General features: G+C 45.2%; 1 protein-coding gene across 4 annotated transcripts in view; it reads right to left on the bottom strand.

The window, feature by feature from the left end:
- Positions 1-1,024: 1,024 nt before the first annotated feature.
- Positions 1,025-24,630, bottom strand: part of TNFRSF11A (TNF receptor superfamily member 11a) — a 31,514-nt gene continuing 7,908 nt past the window's right edge. The window contains exons 3-11 of one of the 4 annotated variants that reach the window (XM_071736607.1): positions 18,985-19,066; positions 18,390-18,515; positions 17,701-17,844; positions 16,524-16,617; positions 16,059-16,153; positions 15,109-15,216; positions 13,467-13,519; positions 8,285-9,125; positions 1,025-4,143 (exon numbers count right to left, since the gene is read on the bottom strand). In XM_071736607.1, coding sequence (XP_071592708.1) covers positions 3,764-4,143; positions 8,285-9,125; positions 13,467-13,519; positions 15,109-15,216; positions 16,059-16,153; positions 16,524-16,617; positions 17,701-17,844; positions 18,390-18,515; positions 18,985-19,066 — 1,923 coding nt within the window. In that variant the 3' untranslated portion in view covers positions 1,025-3,763. Of the gene's footprint in view, positions 4,144-4,864; positions 4,981-8,284; positions 9,126-13,466; positions 13,520-15,108; positions 15,217-16,058; positions 16,154-16,523; positions 16,618-17,700; positions 17,845-18,389; positions 18,516-18,984; positions 19,067-24,630 lie in introns of those variants that run through there. The other 3 variants (XM_071736608.1, XM_071736609.1, XM_071736611.1) reach the window with 3 other exon arrangements.

The raw sequence follows: 24,630 nt of genomic DNA on the forward strand, positions 1-24,630 counted from the left end.
TCCCTGATGGTGTGAAAAGGACACTTGGAAGGAGGTTTGGAGAACTATTTTATAAGGTTTGGAGTGGCTTAGCATTCCTTGCAGGAAACCTCAAACAGCTTGGTCAAACACACGTCAGTTTTCAAGTGACTGTTATTAAGTGTCCATGAAAAATACATATTACTTCAGAAATAACTTCTCCACACAAAGTTTGCAGCCATTTTACCATGTTGAGTATCATGTGCTGGCAGAAATGAATTCTCTAGTAGACGCCTTTTAAGAGTGGTGGTGAGAGGGCACTAATACCTAATTTGAATGGAGGTACCTGATAAAACTCTAGCTCTATAAAATACCTAATTAGCAGAAAGACATCCTTCAGTGGGGTTCTATTTTATAATAGACACAAGGGTGTAATTGCTTAGATACAATCAATGTGATAAAAAGGAAAGGAACCTGAACAGACAAGATTAAGTTATGACATGTTAGTGATACTACTCCTAGGTATGCTGTAAGTTTTGCAGAATGATTTCCAATCTCTGTGTGAACACAGGTTAACAGCAGCTCCTGTTTGTATTGATCTTTAATGTTGTATTGTTTTCCATGGGGACAAGAAGGGCTGCTCCACTGCCCTTGAGCAAAAGACTGCTCCTTGTTTTCCCATGGTTATACGCAGAATTACTGCTGCCCTCATACCAAAAGACTGGCAAAACACATGCTGCACAGGGGGGAGACTTCAGGAATGAGTGCTCAGCTCTCAGCAGCAAAGTATTACCACACCGTGTCTAATAGAGCTCCTGTTTGGGCCCATGTGTGTGCATGGATATGCTTCTGCATTCCTGCAGCACATACAAGGGAGGGAAACAGTTTTTGTTAAAACAATTCCACATACAAAAAATGTTACAAAAGTCTAACCAGGAATGTTTTTAATCAGATTTGATTTTTTGTGGGTTTTGGTTGTGGTTTTGTTTGTTTGTTTGTTTAATAATCATGGAGACATAATAATGCATTTTATTCTGTTCATTTCTATAAAATCTTCGCTCAAGTGGATCTTTAAGATTTTTATTTTCATTAATTACATGTATTACAATAGCAGCCAGAAGCCTCCAAATTAGTGCCCGGTGCATAGAGCTCCACTGTACAAACAGATGTTAAAGCACAGCTCCTCCTCCAAACTGATGACAAATGAAAACATGAGGATAAAGAAGTCCCTTTGGGGTCCATATCTAAGCAGCCAGGCAGAGACTAAGGGAAGATGCAGCATGCTGATGACCATGATATGGCTTCCTTCACTTTTGGATAGAAAGGGAAAGAATTAGATCAACTGGAACACTGTGTTTCATATAATGGGGTGGCCAGAGTGCCAAGACCATTATGATCCATTTCTTCATGCTTGCTGATGATCCTAGTTTCAATCCTTGCTCAGTAGGATCCTGTGAATTCACTGAATGAAAAATGTGCCCTTACTGAGGGCACGTAGTAAACCTCCTATTGTCTTCCCTGAAATCAGGATTCTGCTCCTGCTCTCTGGTGGCAGAATCAAAACACGGGAAGAAATATGCTGCAGAGGGAGAAACAGGAGGAGACAGACCTGCAGACAGGTAGTTTACCTGCTGAAGACAAGAATTCAGTCCCTCCTGCCCTGTAAGTGAGGCTGGTTGAATGCTTTCAAGGAAAATATGACTCAAAAAATGAAGTGGGAGAATATCTGCACTACCTTGCATTAAGGTGGAGGTGGCTCTCTTTCCTGTCCCTATGGTGGCAATGCCTAGGGGACAGGCAATGAGGTCAGTAAAGGCGAGAAAGAGGTTGTTAAGGGATCCAGCAAGACAGACAGAAGAGTGCCACAGGTAAGAGAGAGCCTCAATTATACCCCTTCAAGGAAGCAGAGGTAGCTTTGGGCTGTCACTGAATGGCACAACCTACCTGCCCAGGTAGGCTAGGGTGGTCTGGTTTCCTGAAGGCCATGCAGAGGTGAGAGGGAAACTGGCTCTTCCTGCACCATTCGTACCAGTCACCCAAGAGGGTGTCTGGTGTGTTTGTGCTGAATTTTGTATCCCAGATACATAAACAATGCAGAACTGTTCTCCTGAGGGGTGAAGATGGCTAAGCCCATCCTTTTGTTGTATGGAATAGAAGCTCATAATGACACAGTGGTGACTTTGACAGCTTTATGGGTGCTCTTCCCCCTCAGAGCAGTACTACTGCAAACAGAGCAGCTATGTAGTGAACCCCTTGCCTTTAAAAACACCCCTGGAGAAGAGATCTCCTTACCAGAGATATTTTCCATGAGGGCACATGAGATGACGCTAGGTAAGAGATCTCTTTGCTGTCTGATGGGAAACATAGGACTAGCCTTCCTGAAGGCTCAGGCTGAAGATAGTTTCCTGCAGCACTAACATGTGCAGAAGAATGTCAGAAAATTACCCCTTGTCAGGAAATCATTGAAACTGTCGTCTTTTCCTCTTGGGAGTTCCTCGAGTCTCTGTTCCCTTTACTTCTCTCTCTCCATCGTGGCTGCTGGAGGAGGTTGCAGGATACAGGACCTGAACTACAGGCAATTAAGTAGCTGAGACTCCTCACTACAGCTACTATTATTATTTAAATCCAACCCTTTGGTCCCACTGTGTATCAGCTCTCAGTGTGACAGTGGCTACACCGATTTCAGCTCAGGCAGGCCAAGCTCTGGAAATAGCTTCACGCTACCTAAATAGAGCTCTGCTTACTAATGAAAATATCAGAGGGAATGACAAAATTGTTTGGTGAAGGAATGTGTGTTTGACCCTGACCAAATTCTCCCTCTTTGAGTATTCCCCCCCCCTCCCGTTCAGTCAGGAAACGTCCACAGCTGGTTATTGTAGACCCTTCCTCCACCTGCTAGCAGCTCTGTGTCTTAAACTTCAGTGACATCACTTACACAGCAGTGTGCTGGGCACACATCACTCTCATCTTCAGGGCTTTAAATTCCTCTGGTGATGTGCAATAAAGCAGAGGTGAATTAGGGTTCAAAACCATAAATGCTCTTTGCTCAGGATTAATCTGATATGTTTGTACAGCATATCAGCTGTATTTTGCCTGTTGTCTTGCACTTGGGGAGGCATTACACCAACTTGCACCCACAAGTTAGTAAGGGAGAGAACAGGATCTTGACTCTGGTGCCTGTTTGCAACTGAAGCCATCTGCACCCTTGGGGAAAGATGGGAAGGGCTACATGACCTGCCCCATCCCCATGGGGAGGCAAAGTCTGGCAGTGCCTCTAGGCTCGGCCTCAGAGGTGACCAGTGCCACCTCCCATCACCAGAGGCACAGAGGAGGCCCAAGACCCAGCCAAATGAGTGCAGTTTATCTGCAAAAAGGCATTCGGGGGGTCCCTTTCCGCGTGCCAAGTTGTCCCTTCCCTGGGAGCACCACGTGCGCTCGGCCAGCCACTCTCCTCCTCACCAAGTCCCCGTCCCCATGGATCTCCTCAACTCTCCCTCACTGCTTGCCTGGCAGAGGTGACAGGGAGCAGGGGGCAGGCGGAGAGGCCCCTGCCCCACCAGGGAGAGGAGCGAGCCCCACCGCCGGTCCCACAGCAGAGGCAGCACACCCGGCTTCACACCCACCCCTGTCCCCACCGGTGACCCCACCGCCTGTGCCACAAGGGTCCTTTCCACATGGCAAGTTTCCCAGGAGGCACCTGAGGCGGCGGTGGCAGCAGCAGCAGCAGTCTCCAAATCTGTCACCGCGCCTGGGATTCCGGCAGCTTCCCGGCAGCCCTCTTGCAAGGACACTGTCTGTCTCTTCCTCAGTTCAAGACTTTCTCCGAGAAGTGTCCCAGCTTCCCTTCCTCCTGCACGGGCTGCGAGGCCTGGCCACAGCAGGATGGGGCCCACTCTTGGGCCGGCGGTCCCGTGGGTGGCCGTGGCCCCCGGCTCCCTGCCAGAGGGCAGGCACCCTGCAGCTCGGCGCACTTCTCCTTGTAGTGTTGGGCGTTGCCGGCAAAAGTCTCACAGCGGCTGACGTTTTCCTCCTGCACCGGGCTGCCCACGTTCTCCTCGCTCGGCCCCGAGGCTGTCGCCCCTTCCTGGGAGTTTTGGCTAAGGTAGACAACAATGATGTCGCCCTTGAAGTTCATTACTTGGCCGCTGGAGATAAAGGTGGAGTTACTGTTTCCAGTCACATTGCCTGAGGAACGAGAAGGGGGTGGAAGAAAAGAAGACACGTGATTAATATTTTCCCCTCACGAGATGGACGCTTAGCACAGTGAACTTAATCTGCTGGGATGGCTTTACTCTTGTTCCATTATATTTTCCCCGTGACATGGGGATGCTCTTATAATCAATGCTTTCCACTGAGCCTTTTCATTATTTCCATTTCTGCCTCCTCAGGGTGAAGCCTGTCATCCATGGGGAGCTTGTCTGGAAGGCTTGGAAATATCTTCTCTCTCAATTGCGGTCTGGGAAGCAAGAGAGAGCACAATCATCTCATGCTCCCGGGGTTGCCTGATGTGCAAGCTGCCTCCAAACTGCCTCAGCCTGTGGCTCATGAGGAAATGTTCATAATTTCTTAATATGAGAGGTGCGTTGTTTTGGTTTTTTTTTAGAGTGCCAGGCATCACATTATTGTTTTTTTTCTCCTTGGCAAACAACCAGTCCTACCAAGTAGGCTACGTAGCAGGCTTATTGAATAAATACTGATGGACTTAACATCAGACCCTCCAGTCACACAGTGTCGAAATGACACAGAGCTAATGCAGTTGTCTTAAATCATCCTGATGTAGGAAGAAGTCTTCTATGTAGGAAGACTCTGATACTCACCTAGTTCCCTCATGGATTTACCTGAATATACACTGACTCCAGTGAAGAGGCAGAGTCTATATCATAGCAACATAACAGAGTTACGGTTTCAGTCAATCTGCCTGCGGTTTGAGATTATTTGGTATAAATCTGAGCTTTCTGCCATTCAAGGACGAGGCTGCTGAAGTCAGAGCAGGACCAGATTCTAGGAATTATTAAAATTCCCCTCAGAGCAGGAAGAAGAAAACGGAGTAAACTTTCAACAACAAATTAACAAGCTTGCTAAAATTTGAAAATTAAACAAACCAAAACAGCCAAGTAATCTTCCTAGACTATAAATGTTCGTCCTAACAAATGTTTTTGTTTCTGTGTTTAACTTAATCATTACTTGTGGATTGTTCTGACACTTTTTTGGCATTTTGTGCCTTTTCCATTGCATTCCTTAACACTTGAGATGTTCTTATTTTCATTTCAGCTGTGCATAGCCCAGCTCAGAGAAATGCTGTTTGTCTCCCAGCCACAAGTGATATTTGCACATCAGCAATGGATACAGGGCTCCATCTGTGCTGAATTAGGACCTGTGCCTGCTCATAAGCAAGTCTGGGTAGTGCTCAAGAGCCTCTCTAATAGACCCTCTCAAGCAATTCTATTTATTGTAGCTAACCCAGTGCATTGCTGGCTCTTTGCTTTCTTTCGAAGTGTCGTTGATTAACGTGAGGCGTCAACAAGACTTTTCTCTGCGGGAGAAAACTCTCTTCCACTGCTGGTTGTTTCCCCAGTGTTTGGTTTGGTTCGGCTGTTTGCCATCAAACACAACTCTTAGGAATTATGGCAGCACAAAAATAACTGTTTGCTCGTATCACTTAGTGTCACTTTCAAAAAGTACTGCAGAATGGTTACCAGCACTCAGTATGAGATAGAGAATTTAGAAATAGATGTAACAGAAGGGAGCTGAATGTGGCTGGCAAATCTTCGCTGATTTCTGAAGACACTGTGCTGAAAGGAAAGGACATTTGAGGTCCAAAAGCACAGAAAATGGATGCAAGAGCTTTCTGAACTGGACCAAGAGATGTGCTTCCAACCTGGAAAGTATAAGGAACACCTTCACTGGATAAGGGAAGGCATTCTCTGCAACACTTCAGCCTTTTGATCTCTTCAGACTACCTGGAGATATTAATTACAATGACAGATTAATCTTTGTGGTGATTTTTCATTAAGAACTGGAACAATGAAGGCAATTAAGTTTTCTCTGAGGCATCTTATGCCCTCTAGGTGGTAAGATCTGTTTGTTGCTGCGAAAGTGAGCTGGTTTGGGATCTGGAACTGAATGGCTCTGCAAAGCCATTCCTAATTAAAAATCACCTAAATCTTTCAGCACCCAAGGCTTTATGCTGTAGCCCCACACATAATTTGAAGTAGTCATAAACCAATGCTTCATGTTCTGACTGCCTCCAGGCTTGGGGGGGGTGTGTGTGAAAGAGTGCTTCAAGGCTTGCCTCCATCTCTAGTGGTGACCTCTCTAAGTGGTACCTGCCCAGAGGTCTGCTTTGGTTCTCTAAGGTTGCTTGGCAAGGGGGACAGAGTTTGCAATTTCTGTAGTCATTTTGAGTATTAGGGAACTAAAACCAAAAGTTCATGGAATTACCCATGGCCTTTTTCTTCCCATTTTTCATCCACCCTTTTTTGTACTGTTCTGTCTTAGTGTGACTGTGTGCAAAGCCCGGTGGCTTCAGTGGCTTTGAGAAGCTGGGCAAAAAGTTGTTTGACATACATGTTTATTCCATTTGGGTGTTCCACAAGGCCCAGCAAAATGACCCATGCAGTCACTGCTCCACATGCAGCTCCACGTGCAAGTTATGGCTAAGCTCTTGTGCAGCCAAGTGTCACCAGTGGAGCATGGCTATTCTGTGAACAAAAAAACCCAAACCCATGCTACCTACAGATCAACTAATCCACACTCTCATACTGCTCAGACCTCAGTCAGTACCTGCTGGCATAAAAAATGGCAAATTAGGAAAGCTGCACCTGTGCTCAGGTTTCAGCAGATGGCACTATAGCATGAACATACCCGAAGGCACAGATGCAATTCAAATCACACATAAAGAATTGTGCTGCAGATCTAAGAAGGCATTTTCTATCTTGCCCTTAAATCCTATTTGCCTGATTGTTCCTTAATATTCGCTTCCCCTTTGTGCCAGATTTATAAAGAAAATCAGTACTGCTGCAGTGCTAAATATAACTTGGCTTTCAGTTGTACTACAAAGTCTCCTTCCAACAACAGAAAAAAGATGATCTGTGTTCTCTTTACTACTGCGGAGCTTTATACAGACGAGGCAGTGAAACTGTGTTGGGATTTCAGGAAACTGAAGCAGCAGAAAGAGTGTCTGCTCTTAGAAAGATGAACACTACATCCTTTTAGATTCCTGCATAGCATGCATGTTGAGAGAGCAAGGGTCTTCAAAAGTGTTGCTTTAGTACTTTGGCAGACTGACAATAATGTCTCCATAAGAAACTTCAAGACATTACATGGTTTTAAAGAAGGGCAGCTGCTCATGACTGCTGTGTGTATTACAGTAATACTTCCATGTCCTAGTCAAAACTAAGGTCTCATTGCTCTTGGCAGTGCACTGACATAAATAAAAATAGAGCATCTGACTTTAAGAAATTATAAACTAAAATGACTAATAACACATGAAAGGCGGATTGCAGACTTTTATACTGAAAAAAAGTCTGAGGGAGGTAGGTTACATCCAGAAACGGTTCATAACTTCCCTTCTGCTAGTTTTGCTTCAGTAATTTTTTTTCCCTCTGCTTTCAGTTGACAATTTTGATCTATTTACTCAATTAGTAAATTAGTAATCAGTTATTAAATTGGCGACAGTGTTTCTGAGTTGTTTAGGGGACAGAGCACTTGTGTATGGAGGTACAATGTTTATGTGAAATTATTTTTAGGTGAACTCTTATGTCCTAGCAAATTAAAACAAAGTGAAAGAGCTAAAAGCAGAAAATTTAGCATCATCTCTCAGACCCATTTGTGGACACCGTTACATCTGCAGCTGGAGTTTAACTGACCACCATATAAATGTAGCTGGCTTTAAACCTAAAAGCAAAATATGTACGTGAATGGAAAATTGTCATAAATTGTCTGAGTGCTATGCATCCTTTCTTGACTCAGCCTCTAGGTCCCCATACTCTTTCTTCCAAGTTTTCTCCAATACACACTCTACTATCACCAAAACACTTCAGTGATAGAATTGCCTTGCCTTTGCAGTGACTGCCAGATGATGGGTTCTGCATTGCTGGTTACATCAGGGCAGGACAATAGTAGTCCCTCACAGTGCTCATCCTATTTGCAGAATTCACTAGAAACCAAATGGCCTTGCTATTTTTGTATTTTAGATTAACTTCAGGGCAATTAATTGTAAATGCATAATTTTGTTCTTCCTCCTAATCAGACCCTCTGAAGAATTCTGAGCTAGCACAGAGAATAATCCTATACAACCATACAGGTCAAGCCTAAATGGGCTTACCAGTTGCTGGAGGGAGGTCTGAAGTGCTGCTGTTTGCCCCTGAAGTGCTTCTGTTTGTATTCTGGTACTTCATGTTGGTACTATCTGAAGATGCATCTTCCATACTCTGATCACTTGCTAGAGTGCTCTGACCAGCAGAGAGAAAATTCAAGCCACAGGTGCACTGTGCACAGGATCCACTTTCCGGGGAGGTGGAGGTACTGTCACCTGCAGCACAAAAGGGTTTGCTCCACTTTCTGGGAGATTCCCTGTATGAAATGCCACACCTCACACAGATCTTCTCTGAGTCATAGTTAGTTGCAAAATTATCTGTGTCTTTGTTGCCTGTTTCCTTCAGGCAATTGTGGGTACATTGGCAAGATTTCTGAAGTAGTTTGTCCGTGGCAATGTGTGCCCCATCCTTGTCGGAGGAAGGGTGAGAGCCTTGAGACATTGATACATCCTCTGTGCTCCCAATCCCTGAGAAGTACTGATTTAAGCTGTCATTCTCCCCTGCCTCCATTGGTTCTGAAAATGATGACATGGTTTTACTGGCAGCCCGACTCAGTAAAGACAAATAATCAGTGGCACTGAGATCCTTATCCAGGTATTCATCTTCTGTGGGAACTGGTGGGAAGCTGTCATCAGTCTCAGTTACCACAGCCAACTCTTGGAGGCTCCCTCCCACCTCGCATGGCACCATGCCAGGGTTCCCATTCCTGCAAGGAGTGTGGCTGCTGGTGCAGGATGAGTTTCCAGGGGCAGGAGAGCCAGCAGGGTCCAGGAGACACATGCCCTCAGAGGTCTGGGGGGCAGCAACATTCGTGGTGTTCATATTAACAAACACATCCCTTGGTGGCTCCTGAAATAAAGTAAAAATAAAAGCATGTTTAACAAATAGATCAGCAGAAGGTTGTTTTCTAAAGAAGAAACCCGCAGATCCGAGTTCTTCCTCAGTGTGGAGATGCTGAGGCTGAGCAGTGTCACTACATTTGATTCTTGAAGTGTAATTCTCTTTTGCTGTGAAACTGATCAGTAATGCTGGACTCAGTCAGTGGCTGTTTCAGAAAAAATCTGGTGGCTTGGGTGCCAATAACAGTTAATTTTGGGAGACAATTATCCCTAGTTCTTAGGAAGGCACTTGAGAGTTACTCAATCTAGAAGAGTTGCGGGATTTTGCTGTTCTTTATGGACCATCAGTAAGACCTACCTAACTGCTTACAAGATTTGGAAACTCCCTAAGCCATCTATGTGTCTGAAGGGCTGTTGATCTGTGAAGGCCTTGCTAGGAGAAAACTGATTGTTATCAGTAATGATTGAAGAAAGAAAGTGGAGGGCCCAAGACAGACTAGAAAAACAAAGAAAACATGCAGGCTTTAACCTGGAAAATGTTAGGACAACAAAAGCAAAGGCCTATGGTGTCACATTGCCAGTACTTGTAGAACTGTATTTTTGGGTTGCAGCTCTACCAAAAAGGGTTAGGAAATACTTCAAGGGTTCCCTTCAGTTCATGCAAGCAGCGCTGTAATGACGGGTGTTTGGGAACCACTGCCTTTCATTCCTAGCATCCCTTCAGATCTTCCAGGATGGAGGAGAGAGTGTAAATGTTGCCAACCACTAATTGCTGTTGATTCACTCCTCTGCCCCGAAGGATCTGAGAAGCTGCCAGTGCAGGAGGTTGCACAAAAGAGGAACTGCCTGCTCAGAAAGGTGAGTTTGGGTTTAGTTTTTTTTTTTTTGGTAGCAATAAAATTTGAGTCTTTCAACAGCTAAACTAGACAGAGCTCCTAGATGAGGTGGTGGGGAGAGCATGCACCCGGGACATCGCAGTCCAACACCATGGTGTGCAGCAGGCAATACACAGGAACTTGAACCTTTGTCCCCACCTGAATGTTTTAAGCATGGGATCTGAGCCTGTTCTGGAGCGAAACCTCTTGGAAGGCTTTACTTTTTTTTCACAACTGAATGGAAAAAGGGGATTGCTCTTGCTTCAAGTGAAGAATGCAGGTATGTCTGCATTGAGGCAGAAAATCAGAAAAAAAAGGGTCTTTTTCTGAGCTATCTGGAGCCGGGAACAAGCTGTGACAGCTCTGGGGCAGGCAGCTCGTCAGAGGGCTGTAGAGCTTTCTGTATCCCACCGCCACTCGCAGGAAAGCGGCTCTGTGGAGCGGCAGCCACCGGGGGCGCCGAGAGCAGGAGGGGCGAGCAGAGCGTGGCACGGCAGGAAGGGCGCGGGGCGGCAGCGGGCGCAGGCAGGGCGAGCAGGGAGGGCAAGCGGGAGTCAGAATGTTGGCCACTGGGAGGAAGGCTGGAGCCGCAGTTCTGCCCGGGGGATCTGCGCTCTCCACCTCGGGAGCGGCCGCCGTGCTCACCCAAAGGGAGCTCCGGAGGTGCGAGGCTGCTGTGCAGACCCCAGGCTGCGGTAGCTGCCTGGACCGTTCTCTTGTGCCTGAGGTAAGGGGCAGCTGCCTGCAGAAGGTGTGAGCAGGTGAATGATCTCCCGCAGCATTTAGCTGAGCTGCAGGAGACAGGGAGGAGGCTGCGTAGCATTAGGGAGGCAGAAAATGAGCTGGACACTGTGATCCGTGAGCTCACTGCTGAGCATGCACAGCCTGTGGCCAGTCAGCCAAATACTCCCCTAGCAGGGCACATGGAAAGGAGGGAAGCCACCGGAGTGGAGAGGTGGAAGTTGGTAAGGAAAGCAACTAGAGAACAAGAAGGAGGCAGGGACCTCCCTCGAAGTCCAAGGTGCCCTTGAAGAGCCATTTCACTGCTCTGCAAACAATACAAGAGGGAAGTAACCATCCTGCACTGGTGTTGGAGCAGAACAAGGTGTTCGGTCTGTTCCAAGTGTAATGACCAATGCGACCAAGAAAAATCACCAGGTGATAGCAGTAGGGGATTCTCATCTCAGGGGCACAGAGGCACCCATTTGCAGACCAGACCAGATCTCTAGAGAGGTGTGCTGTCTAATAGGTGCTTGCATCAGGGATGTCACTGAGAGGCTTGCTCACCCAACTATTACCTGCTCTTGGTGTTTCATGTGGGTTCCACAGGTGAAACCACCAGCAGTGTTAAACATATTAAAAAGGCTCACAGGGCACTGGGAGTAGCAGTTAAGAACTCTGGAGCACAGGCAGTATTTTCATCAATCCTACTGGTGAAAGGGAAGGGGATAGATCATGCCAACCAGATACAGCAAATCAATAGCTGTCTACATGACTGGTGCTACAAGTAGGATTTTGGCTATCTGGACCATGGCACCAGCTTTGATAAACCTGGTCTGCTGGGGACTGATGGGATCTACCTATTAGAAAGAGGGAAGAACATCCTCAGATGTAAGCTAGCCAAGCTGGTGAAGAGGGCTTTAAACTGATGTGGCTGGGGAGAGGGAACCTCAATTCATCCCACTGATCAATGCTGGTGTGATGCTGACATCAGTAATGATGCCCTGAGCCTGGGCTGGATCACCTGGAGGGTGTCAGAATAAAATCCCAGCCCCTCCAAGCTGGTTGGTCAACATCACAGGAAGCGCACCTAAAATGCCTCTATAGCCTCATGCACACAGCATGAGAAACACACAGGAGGAGTTAGAGATATGTGCTTGCCTGCAGAAATATGATTCTCAAAAAAGAAGGGCTGGTGAGGGATGCTAAGCTCACAGGTAACCTTGGTTGTAGTGCCCATGGAATGGTAGAGTTTGAGATCCTTAGGTCAGCTAGGAGGGCTCACAGTAAGCTTAATGTCCTTGACTTTAGGAGGGCAGATTTCAGTCTCTTCAGGGATCTGTTCATGAGAGTGTCATGGGGTAACAGCCTGGAGGGAAGAGGGAGCCATGAAAGCTGGCTGATATTTAAGCATCACCAACTCCAGGCCCAAGTGCAATGCATCACAACTAGGACAAAGTCAGATAAAAACTCCAGGAGGCCAGTGTGGGTGAGCAAGCAGTTCCTAAAAATCCTCAGACTTTAGAAGGAAGCATACAGAGGGTGGAAGCTAGGGCAGGTACCCCAGGAGGATTACAGAGAGGTTGTCTGAGTAGGGATCAGTTTAAGAGAGCCAAATCCCACTTAGAATTAAATCTCACCAGGGATGTAAAGTGAAATAAGAAAAACTTCTATAGGTATGCTGGGGATAAAAGGACAACCAAGGAAAATGTAGGCCCCCTCCTAAAGGAAACAGGAGACCTAGCTTCACAGCATATTGAGAAAGCTGAGGTTCTCAATGACTTCTTTGCATCAGTCTTCTCTGGCAAGTGCTCCAGCTTCACTGGAAAGGCCACAGCAGATGAAAGCAGAGATTGTGAGAATGAATTTCCCCCCACTGCAGGAGAACAGGTTCATGACCATCTAAAGAAGCTGAAAGTGCACAAGTCTATGGGATGTGATGGACTCCACCCACCAGTCTTAAGGGAGCTGGTGGATGGAGGCCCTAAGCCTCTATCATATTTGAGAGGTTATGGTGGTCTGGTGAGGCTCCCACTGGCTGGAAAAAAGTAAACATAGGCCCTATTCTTAAAACGGGAAAAAGAAGAGGGAACTACATGACAGGTCAGTCTCACCTCTGTGCCTGGCAAGATCATGGAACAGATGCTCCTGGAAAATCATGAAGGGGCTGGCAGAGAAGCTGGGGTGGGGCTTTTCACCTGAGAGGATAGTGACAGGGCAAGGGGTACTGGTTTTTAACACATCCCTGGAAGTGTTTAAGGCCAGGCTGGATGAAGCTTTGAGCAACCTGGTCTAGTGGGAGGTGTCCCTGCCCATGCAGATGGGTTGGATCCTGATGATCTTTAAGGTCCCTTCCAACCCCAATCATTCTATGATTCTGTGATTTCTGTAAGCACTAGAATTAAAGGGTGTCACAGCCAGTTTCTTCATCTAATGGCTCTGTGCTTAATGCCTTACATGTTTGGCATTCTTCCTGTTGTCCCAAATCCAGGTTTCTCCTCATGAGGACTCTGGTGTGTGAAAAGGTGCAAGCTTTTCTTAGGATTTAGAAAGGCAGTCTCAGGTGTTCTGCAACCAGCGGGCTCATGTATACAGAAAATCAGACTGAAAAAGCCAACATTCTGAGCACTTTTTAAGTACTTAAAGCTTGTTTTGTAGCCAAACATTATTATGGAGTCTGAGCTTCAGGAGGGGTGTCAGGAATGCCATAAGAAAAACATAAATCAGAGAGAAAATGTTAGTGTCTTTGACTTTACCTTTGTTCCTTTTATTTGGCTGCACACTTCGTTAGCCCAGTTCTGTAGATCTGCTGCAGGAAAAACAAAAAGAGTAGCTATAACATATAGCAGGCACTGAAGTTAACCACAGACCTAAACACCCACAGTCATTCACAATCCACAATATCATATTAAATGAAAACCAGCAAGATTGTTTTTACTGACTGTTCAAGTGTCCCAGCATTGGTCTAGCTGAGGATTCATTGTAACTGGAACAGGGATATATTTCTATGGAACAAATGTTTCCAAGCTCTTAAAATAGACCACGGTTAAACTGTGTTCCACATCAAATGGGGTTTCTTTCCTGGTCATATGTCACACCAAGCTATGACTGGCCGGACCCGCTTGAAGCCTTACAGTCTATTTCAAGAGAAGTCACATGGATGGCCCAAAGAACCATTCTCAGACAGGAGAGAGGAGCTTGGGGAGCAGAGGTAAGCCACTGAAACCACGGGATGGCAGGCTCAAATATAGCATGCTCCACTTCATCAGGGTGTGCTTAATGAGGAAATTCACTGCACTGGAGTATCTCCCAAGGCAAAGCTTTAAGTTCAGCAATGCTTCCTGGCTAAGACTGCCACTTGCATGGAGTTAGCAAGTCTTCTTGTTTTCTATTTATACTTCCAGGAGATTTTGTTGGACTCAGGTCTAGCATACATTTGAAGCTCGTGCTGGTTTTGTATGTTTGAAGATAACAGCAACACCTCTGTTCCTCTCTGCACATTCACCATCAGTCCCCAAGCAGGCAGAGCTTCTACCTGCAAGTCCTGGGGGCTCCAGTTAGCAGGATTTTACCATGCAAAGGCAATGAAGGACTGTCACTGCAGAGCAGCAGGGCAAGAGAAATGCCACATAGAGAGCACCCCCTCTAAACCTGCTTTGGTACACGAGGAGAGTCACCATTTCCTTCAGCCCATCCCAGGAACTCCGAATTTAGCACAACCCTTGTTTAGCATGGCAGAGACAGCCTATTTCTAAAACACAGGCTGAAATATACTTTACAAGAGAGGGTTGCTGTCTTCCCTTCCACTGATCCCCAAAAATTTCATCAATTCCTAGAACTGGAGAAACCAGATGATGGAAAGACTTTCCAGTTGTAGAAGTTGAAAATTGAAAATTAAAACAATAGGAGTAAGTAATTAACTAAGGTGATCTAGGGCTTAACAAAGAATTGAGTAACTATTGGAGGTACTTTGGCCATATTAATAATATATTCAATGACCCACCCACTGTTATCCAATATGTCGTTGCTAGAATATTTCTCTTTTTCTACCTTTATTATTTATTCTATTATTATTGGCTATAAAAGCTCCCAGCACCATCTCTCTTTCATCCACACAGCAGTTGCATCTGCTTAAGGATGGTCACCCTATGGTCAAGGCTGCAGGAGAATACCAAGTAATATGCATTATGCATAAGTGTAATATGCTCCCTGCCTAGAGGAAGGGAATTCAAAGACTAGATTTGTGCTAGTTAAAGCATATCCAAATGGAAAGATGTAGGAGCAGCACAGAATTTCCAAAATAACTCCTAAGATTCTTAACCCGGTGTTTACCCATGAAAACAGTGCACAGCCAGCCATGAGGCCTCATATTCATGAATACCATTAGCTATCACATACCTGTCAGTTTTTTTCCCTTATTCTTGTAGTATATTATAAAGATGACAATGCCAATTAGTGCCACAAAAAACAAGAGGACAACCAACACATATAGGATCCTGTTTGTTCCTGCAGGATGTAAAAAAGATAGTGCCATCAACATGCAGCTTTTATTCAATAGTATGACAATCCTTGCTCATTTTATCTGATTTTCCACAGAAGAGGGTTTTTTTTCCTTCCTTTTTGATTTTCAGTTTCTATAATAAGGACAACAGCTCTAGCACTCATGGGGTGCTATGCAGGCAGCCATGCAGGCAACCAAGCCATCCCCAGAGTCTCAGTGTCTCAGAGAGGTGCAGTCCAGTCATGTTCCTCTGAATGTCCCCTTGCAGTCTGCTAGCAGCCCATGTGCTGTGCTTGCTCTCCCTCAGGGTATGGAAGCACATACCTCTTGCTGAGACTATAGAATTCAGCTGGCAATATTTGTTCTTTTTCTCAGGTTATGAAGGTTATGGAAGATCATTACATGCCAGGCAAGCAGCCTCCCTGTTACCATATCCACACTGGAGGAGGTAATGGGCAAGAAGGGAGAGCTACATTTAGCTGAGACTGACTCCATTGTCATAAAAGAAGCATGGAGAGAAGCTGGTACCCTTTGTACAGATAATATGTGTATAAAAATTTAGCAGGCTGAAAAAATGAAAGAGCTGTAAAGGTAATGGAGGTCATGAGTATAACAACAATGCTGCTTGCCATGCAGTTTCAGTGGAAGGTGTAAAGCTCTGCCTCATAGTGGACGTGGACCCTAGAGCTGCCAGGCTAAAAGAATCTTTACAATCAAGATTTTTGCAGCTGCTCCCCTAGGGTCATCTTCAATGGGACTGGAGTTTTAAGCCAGTCAAAACTCCTAGCAAACACACCCCTCCTCCCACCTGGTACTTCTGACAGATAATCTGTACAAGGACACATACCATCTTCTGATGTCTCAGGCATCTTCCGTTCTGCACAAACTGCATCTGACTTTTCAGTCCCAGGCACAATTTCTTTCATCCCTAGAGCTGTACAGCTGAAAGACAGAGAGGCACAGTTCACAGACAGGGAGCTTGTGGTGTCTCCTACGCCTGGGCAGAGTAGTACTTTCTTTTGTAACACACAATATTTATTCTGCATTTTGCCACCTTTAAGAACCTATGATACTTTCCTTGGTTTTAGTAGTGTTAGCTCAGCAGTCCTGGTTTTTTTCTGCTCTTTCTTTCTCCCCACCCCACCCAAGGAGAATTCAAGCTTCATAAATGCCCTTATTGCTGCACAGTCAACAGAACTGCTCTGTGCATTCTGCAGACAGCCTGAAACACCCTCCTGAAAAATGCTTTTGCACTCAAGCTTCTCCCTGCCTTCTGGTTGTTGTGGTCCTTTTACAAGATACAGGGACTTACTTGGTCCAGGATTTACACTTGTCAGTCGATGAAGCAACCTTTGAGAAGGAGCCCCTGGGACATGGTGTACACGTTGTGTCCTTGTCTTGCTGCACTGTGTGTAGTAAAGGAAGAAAAACTTAAAAGCTGAGTTTCTGTGGTCTCTTTTCAGGTGAGGGGAAGGGTACTATGCTCTCCATCCTCCAATTCTACACCCCTCCCCACCCCTCTTGAAAGCTTCCCCTGAAGAGAGAAGGATCACATTAGAAATGCAGCGACAGTCACATGTAAGCAGAAAAGTGTGCTAGTATCACCCAAGCACTTCTCTACATGATCAAAATGAGAAAGGACCAGGAACTATTTGCAGTCACTGTAAAATAACACACAGCTAATATATCCTTCTCCTTCCATTAACTTCCTCATGTCAATACCATATCCCAGGCAGCGATGCTGGTACTGTCACTTCTGTGAAGCCACAGTAAACCAAATGCTGTATCAGGATTTGCTAGACTGGAGAAAAAGCAGCACTTCATTCCAGCTTTTCATTCTCCATTTCTCTATTATGTACTACTTTTGGGGGGTTCCTCATGCTTGGCACAGCAGTGTTCATTGCAACTGATTTTGACTGTCTCTCTTTTCCACCCACAAAACAGCTGCATTTTGTTTTCAAACAGATTTAACACTGAATTAAATGTAATAAATCTTTGCATTACAATTCATCCAATATAAAGAATACTTGCACTACCTGAAAGGTGTTAATCACTTTTAACTCACGTGTAACACTATAAAATGGCAAAGAATTGGAAAAAAGCTGATTTCAAATCCAACCTCAGCAACAATCCCCAAGGGGCCACTTCTCTGAAAACTGGGTCAATGCATGTCCCAGTGACTCACAGTCAGACACCTCGGCAAATGTTAGAAATGCACTGGACAGCTTGTAACTATTGCCATGTCTGCATGATCTCTTGCAAAAGTCACTTGATCCAAGATACTGTTTAAAGTACAGAGGCAGAGGCCTTCAAAATGCAAGCGGTCCAGGAAGGTTATATACAGTAGTAATTCAAGAAATGCATCTTCTGTTGTCACTCACTGAGCAGATAAAGCATCCTCTCTAACATCTCAACCCCCACAATGCTGGTCTCATCCACTAGGCCTGAGCTGGACATTTCACTTTGTATGTCCTGTTTCTGTATCTTACCAGGATGCTCAGCTCCAAATCCTGGAGCACATATGGTGTTTCGCTGACAGCAGTCACAGTCTTCATTCCAGTGGTATCCCATCGTACAAGCACATTGCCGCTGGAATGTGCTGTTCCCTGGGTTCACTTCTCTCAAAGCTTTCCCTAAAAGAGCAAGTAGTTCAGAGTAAAGATCTCTCTGACAATAAGCCTCAAGCTTACAAAAATCCTGTTCTAGTTATTTCCTGTACTTGAAGGCTAGATGCAAAACCATCCATGTTACAGGAAATGTTGTATTTCAAGAAGCATGAGAGATCCTTGCGTGATCAGCACCAGGCCCCTCACTGATTGCATCCTGAGCAATACTTTTCCTTGCAGCTGCTGTAGAAAATAAACACAGCTTTTGCAAGAGTGAGACACACATGCTAAGGGAAGTGAATACACAGAATGCTGGGCAAAAGGACAACCTTCACAGCAATGAATGACCCCAGTGAAGACAGTAATTATCAGCAGCATGGAGACAATGGTTGTGGTGCCCAGTACAACACAGAATTTCTGCTGTCTGGGGACTACCTTCTCCAACAACCTCTTCTGCAAGCCCAGCCTCCTGCGTTGGGTACCTGAATGATGTAACTCTTCCCTAGATCCACTTTTCCATCCAAGTGCTTCAGCAATTTGGATTAAAAGGCTCTTTGGTATGAACAGCTCACCTTGATCGCATATTTTATGTAGTAAGCATTTCTCTTCTTCATTCCAGACATCCATATACTCGTTTGGACCACATGGCTGGCACACACTGTCAGAAGTACCTGTGCATCTAGCAGACATATACTTTCCTGTGAATGAGAGAAGGAGCAGCAGGTCGTTTGCAAGTTGCTCACCAGCTGTCTAAGGAGCTTAGAGAAAATGACAGGTTGGGCTAACGCTGCTGTGCTGCTGTGGACAGTAATTTCTTCCTGCCACCTTGTCAGTTCCTCAATCTGGCCCCCAGTTAGTGTGGCAGTGAAACCAGTGTGAAGCTTATGGCCTGTGAGCAGCCCTATCTATGGGTACAAAAATCAAGCTGCTTCCCATCTCCCACGGTGGTCAAGTGCTACACTAACAAAAGAGCTGCTGTGGCTTTTGCTGAGGTCAGCAAGAACACTCCTGCACTACAAGGCACTTGTTAGCCTGAAATCATGCACCTGTGAGGGTATGTTCCAGTGGATTGTCAGAGTCACAATATGAAGCTGCTTTACTGACCCATGGAGCTGTTTCTAGAGGGCTTTTCAGTCATGAGGCTGGTACAGCCCAGTGCTCACATACCTGGCTCACACTTTGTGCAGCACTGTCCTGAGTACTCATAGTGTCGTTCGCCTTCACATGGTGGAGCGATTTGTAGTGACAGCTGGAGCAGAGAAGGAAGGAGAAGATATGAGAATCAATATGCCTGGAGAGTTTCAGACCTACCTAGTCACAGTGCTGGCAGAGAAGAGGAAAACCTTTCCTCTGGATAGCATTTTAGATAGTTATGCAGTAAAAAATCACCCAACATTTAAGACTTCAAAGATACTTTGTAGACACTAAAGATACGTACTTGTTGCTTATATACACAGGGACTCATAACACAGCCAAGTGATAAATAAACAACACGATCTTGCCTTTTGTCATGAGCTTTTAGCCTGTTATATAACTCTTTCTTACAGTACATAATTATTTGAAATCTACAACTTTAAAACAATTGTAAAAAAACAAAAAAATAATCGGCATAGGGATACTTCTGTAGTCTCTTCCACAGATAGGACCTCAGATCAAGACCAGGGCAACTGAGAGCTTTAATGCATAGCATTAAGCAAACCAGTAAGGTGAATGATTTATTCTTCTGAAAAAGAAGAAGTTCCCAGCTTTCCACTGGGATAAACAACACTCCTGAGCCAGCCCCAGAAAACTGGACTCCAGTTTTGCATTTTTGATGGCCTCCACCACTTTCTGCAGAGATGGTCTCGGGGAACTCAGGCAGCTGGTGATACAATTAAGCCAACACCTTTTTCCTTCTCAAAAATAAAAGCAAAATCAACACAGACCACCCCTCAAAGCACCTGAGAAACTGCTACATGCAAGGGCATCTGCAAAGCAGGTAGTAGTGTCTTCTTTAGCTCTTATGGGCCTTCACATCCCCTCCCTGCTCTCAGCTGCCTGTACACATAATGGTCCTACCTGCAGATCAGCACATGTGTGCTCTCTCTGGTCTTCAGGGCATGGCTTGTGCTGGGGATCATGGCCAGCCAAGCAGCATTCCCAACCCTTTGCTGACCCTGCTTTGGCTGCCCAAGAGTCTCCTGGCAGCAGTCCTCCAGGCAAATTCAATGCCTTACAACCAGCTGTTGATCTTGCAACAGATAGGATGATTCAAAATCTGGCAAGCATAGCAAGGAATCCTTCATCATTGTATACAGTTGTTAAAATCTCATTTAGTTAAAGAAAGCTTCAATAAAGCTTCTGTTGCTGGTTAAAGAGAGTTTCTGCTGTCTAATAGTGTACAACAGCCCTGTGCCTCCTAATACAGTTTTCCTTTCCTCTGCTTTTTTTCCTGTTTTCCTTATTTCCTCCAAGTCTTTACCTCTCCTCTTTCCTCCTTTTCTAGTTTCAGCAACAGCAATCTCTTTAAATAGCAAATATTTTTCACTATGCACCTTGTACTCTTCTAATGCTAAAAAGGGCCTTGTAACTTAGAAATGACCAAAAAGCTTAAAATTTTTCTTTAAAACACAACCTTATAGCCTAGAGTTTGAACCATGGGTTGTTGCATGACTTGCATTTACCAAAATTGTTCTAGCTTTGTCTGGAACACAGTAGGCATCTCAAGTCAGAGGTCCTGATTTTCTACATTTTTGCAGGTAACTTACAGCCTTTTTAATTATCATTATAACAATCTCAGGTCAAATAAAGAGTCTATCTTGCAAGAAATCTTCTGTTGCTTTATTTGTTTCCTTGTCTCTTCCTTTGCATCCATCAGCAGTCCCTTTCTCACTATTAGAGTGCATGGTTTTTGGAACAAAGATTGCATTTGGTGTTCTCGCAGCATCTCCCAGGAGGGACGCAGGAAAGCCATCGGTGCTGGCAAAGTGAGAAGCAATCTAGGAAAGGGAAAGCCAGGGCAGCCTGGCAGCTGAACTGTGACACTGCCCAGTGTCCTGGGGAGAAGCACTGAAAACACTCCCGTAATCAAAGAAGCTCATTTTTTACTGATGAACTTCAGGCAGCATCTGCTCAAACACGAAGCTGGGCAGCACAAGGCTGAGGCAGCACTGCAGCACTGAGCAGCAAAGCCTTGAGCAACTGATTCCTTATTCCTGACCATCTGAAGAGGCAACAAAAGCGATGAGACCAACATGAGGTCGAGTCACTTGCTTTTTGGCACAGAATGTCCTCTTCTTCCTCGTTTACCCCAGTTTGACAGTTCCTCTTTAGAAGAAAAGGCTAAAAAATTACTGAAGTGTTAAACAAGGGCAAAGCCTTCCTTTTTAAGGAAGGATATGCAAATCTGCTAACGCACATCCAGCTAAGAGGTTCGGAATAATTTTTGAGAATCACAATTTGGCATGAGGAGAAGCAGCAACCACGCAATGCCCAGGTTAGGGAAACAGGCTGATTGCTCAGACACCTTTTGGAAAGTGTGTTGTGCCTCCCTGCTTTACCCTACGAAGAGGGCTACCATTACAGTGTACTCACAGCTGCATACATCCACTCTCCAAGTCAATAGAAACTGTCATTCTCTTCTATGAAGGTGTCCTTCCCCTTTTCTGCACAAGCTAATGCATTCACAGAGCTGCAATACTCCCTTCTTGGATTTATGCTGAACATCACAGAGACAAGGCTCTACAAGTCCACATGCTAACCCCCGTGTGACCCCAGCCTCCTCACCAAAGTGAAGAATTTTGGCTTGGTGTGGACTGTCTGGACCTGCTGATAATGAAAGCTGAAGGAAGAGAGGATAGGAAGGAATACACAAGCAACCTGTGGTTTTCTTAGGGTGGGAGTCAAACTTGGGACTCTTTTTCTAAATTGAAGCCATGTTATCCTTTGCTTAACCCTCTCCCAGGGGACTGTGTGTGTCTCACTGTCAAACTGTGCAGCAGCTTCTTTGGAGGCTGAGAAGGACTCGTGTCCCCAGCAGCGGGATGATCTGACACATGGCCATCACCAGTGCATTCCTGCCACAGCAGGACAAGGAAGTGCAATTGATTTTGCAGATGAGGAACTCTCATCCAGAGGCTGGCTGGCTTACAGAGGTGACAGGAAACCAGAGCAAGTCTCCCAAGTCTCACGTTTGTCTCATAACCCCTGGAACATCCTTTCTCACACCTGGCCTTGGCCTATGGGTAAGAGTGATTTGGACTCCACCATGTTCTTATCTTGAGAGAAGCTGCCTCCATTAATGGGAAGGTGTCAACCTCCACTAAAATGATTAATAAGAACAACCACCAGCCTGGTCACTCCTTTAAAGGTCTCACTACTGATGAAGCTGCCCATCAAATCCCACCACACATGCAAATGACTGCTTCAAAGAGCTCTCGGTATCCTATGTAAATTTAATTTGTCACTTACTTAAGAATTGAGTGAAGCACATAAGTTTGCACCAATTTCTAAAAAAAGTCAGCTTTCTCTCTTGATTAACACTGCTTCAGAACAAGCCTATCTGGCAGAGGAAGGATCCAGGGGAAAAAAGACAAACCTCCTCCAGGGCTTGGTGGATCTGCTTTGGTAAAGCATGCCAATGCCTGCTTACCTTTAAGCACACGAGTAGCACCACTGAATTCTTTGGAAAAACAGGCACACTCATGTGAAGGTTTGCAGGAGGACTGTGCTTTGGTGTCAAGATGCAGGCAGCCCTTTCCACTTCTTTTTTTCACCTCCATTTGTTGAAAAGGACGCTAAGCAAGAGTGTGCTTGTGGGGTCAGAGAGCTCTGGTGACTCAGAGATACAAAGCACCACTCTGTTACTCAGACCTTGAAAAAAAAAACACACACAGGTGCTGCTGAAGGGGGAAACCAGTAGCATTCAGATTCCTGTCCTCAGGCTTAAGGAAATATTTATTCTTGGTGCCGTTGAGCAATCAGATGGTAGCAGAAGCTGTGTGTCATGGATGCTAAAATTACTTTCTTGCTCAGATGAATATTCAGACAGACACTTCAGGGAAGATAGAGTTGCTTGGGCCTCTTTCCTTTAAAAGAAAAAATCTGGAAGAACAAGCTCGGGGGTTTCCACAGTCTTTTTCCCATGTCACTTCTGAACAAGAACCTGAGGCCTCAGTGGGGATCGCTCATTAGCGATAACCTTAGTTTTGCAAAAACTGAAATATAAAGGGACTTGTCAAGGGGTAACTCCCTTAAGGTGACACCTTGCTCAATGTAGTTCTTTCTGGAGACTGTTCAACTCATCTCTCATCATTTTGCTGAGCAAAGCACATTTTTTTCTCAATTTAGTATTGCAAACCTAAAGTCCCGAATGGGAGAGCCAACTATGGTGTGTCCTGCTTAGCACACCACTTGCTCTTTATACTTCAGAGCCTTTTTTTTTTTCAGACCACTTGTTTTTGAGGTCCTGAGACACCTCTGCTGTAGAAATACAGTATTTCTGTGGATTTGGGGCTTTATTTGCCTTCATCAAGGGGACTAAGTTTTGACCAACGTTTCCTGATCTGAAGTAGCTGCTGCAAGCACACAACCTGGTATCTAGCCAGGGTGGCCTCTGTGATCATCTGTTGCTTTTTTTCCTACAAAAATGAGCCACTCCCTCTCCTGTCATACCAATTGTGTGCCCCTGGCCCTCCAGCTTTCCACCTGCTTTTGGGTCAGCCGTATCGCCAAGCAAAAAGCAGATTTCTTCAACCTATTTCCAGCTTCAGAGGCTTGCCTAAAAAAATTATTTAAGAATGAAAATAGAATCTGGCTCTCCATGAGTGCTGCTCCATGGCCAGTGCTCCCAGGCCCTCTATTAATGCACATAATAGTAATGAACAACTCTGGAAATTTTTACAACTGTGAGTTTATATGAGGAAAGAGGAGTCTTACATTAAAGACTTAATCATAATCACATGGACCCTGAATGCAACCACTCCTACATAGATGGTCTTCACTGGTGATAAAAATTAAATCAAAGCAACACACAAGTCACAGCTTTGCAACTCCAGTTATTTGCTCGGAGGTCTGTAATTCATCACAAAAATCTAGGATTGTGAATGAAATGCTTTTGGTGATGTCAATTTTCCAGTGACCAGTAAACCACATCACAGGACTACCACCACGTGGTAAAACACAGCCGGGAAATGGCAGCAGCTAAAAACTAAATATTATTTCACTCTTAAAAATAGGTCCTTGAAACCCTGCTAGAGCCTGAATACCTTAGGAGGCCAGAAAGAACATGAGGGGTAAAGCCAATAACGAAGAGGTAAAGAGAAAACCATAGCTGGCAGCCAGAATGCAGGTAAATGGTGGTAAGAGCCCCATCCTGGCTATTCCTCTTGTCCCTTGCAGCAAAAAGCAGACACCTGAGCCACTGGTGTTGCTCCACTGATGGGAAGGCCCATTCAGTGTCAAAACCACCAGAGTTATTTCTTGGCAGCAGACTACGAGAAGGAGAAGTGCAGCACTGACCACTCTCGTGGTGGGGTGGTGGGGGTAAGGCAGACAGGAACCTCAGGTATATCAGATGGGAGATGACAGGTGATAGATGGGAGGGCTGAAATGGGTAATGACCAAAGGTGTGGAATGGGCAGCTTTCCGCTGTGGACTGAAAACTTGCACAGCATTCATCATTCAGAGACAAAGTCATCTTCATACAACAGCCAGAAGAAAGAGTACAGCAAACATTTTCATCAGCTGGGCAGCCAGGAGCATCTGCATGTTGCCTGCTCTTTGGTGCAAAACCTGATGCTTTAACCAACCTGTCCTCACTGGCACAGCAGCTCA

The sequence above is a fragment of the Heliangelus exortis genome, chromosome 2, assembly GCF_036169615.1.
Source record: "Heliangelus exortis chromosome 2, bHelExo1.hap1, whole genome shotgun sequence".
Lineage (NCBI taxonomy): Eukaryota > Metazoa > Chordata > Aves > Apodiformes > Trochilidae > Heliangelus > Heliangelus exortis.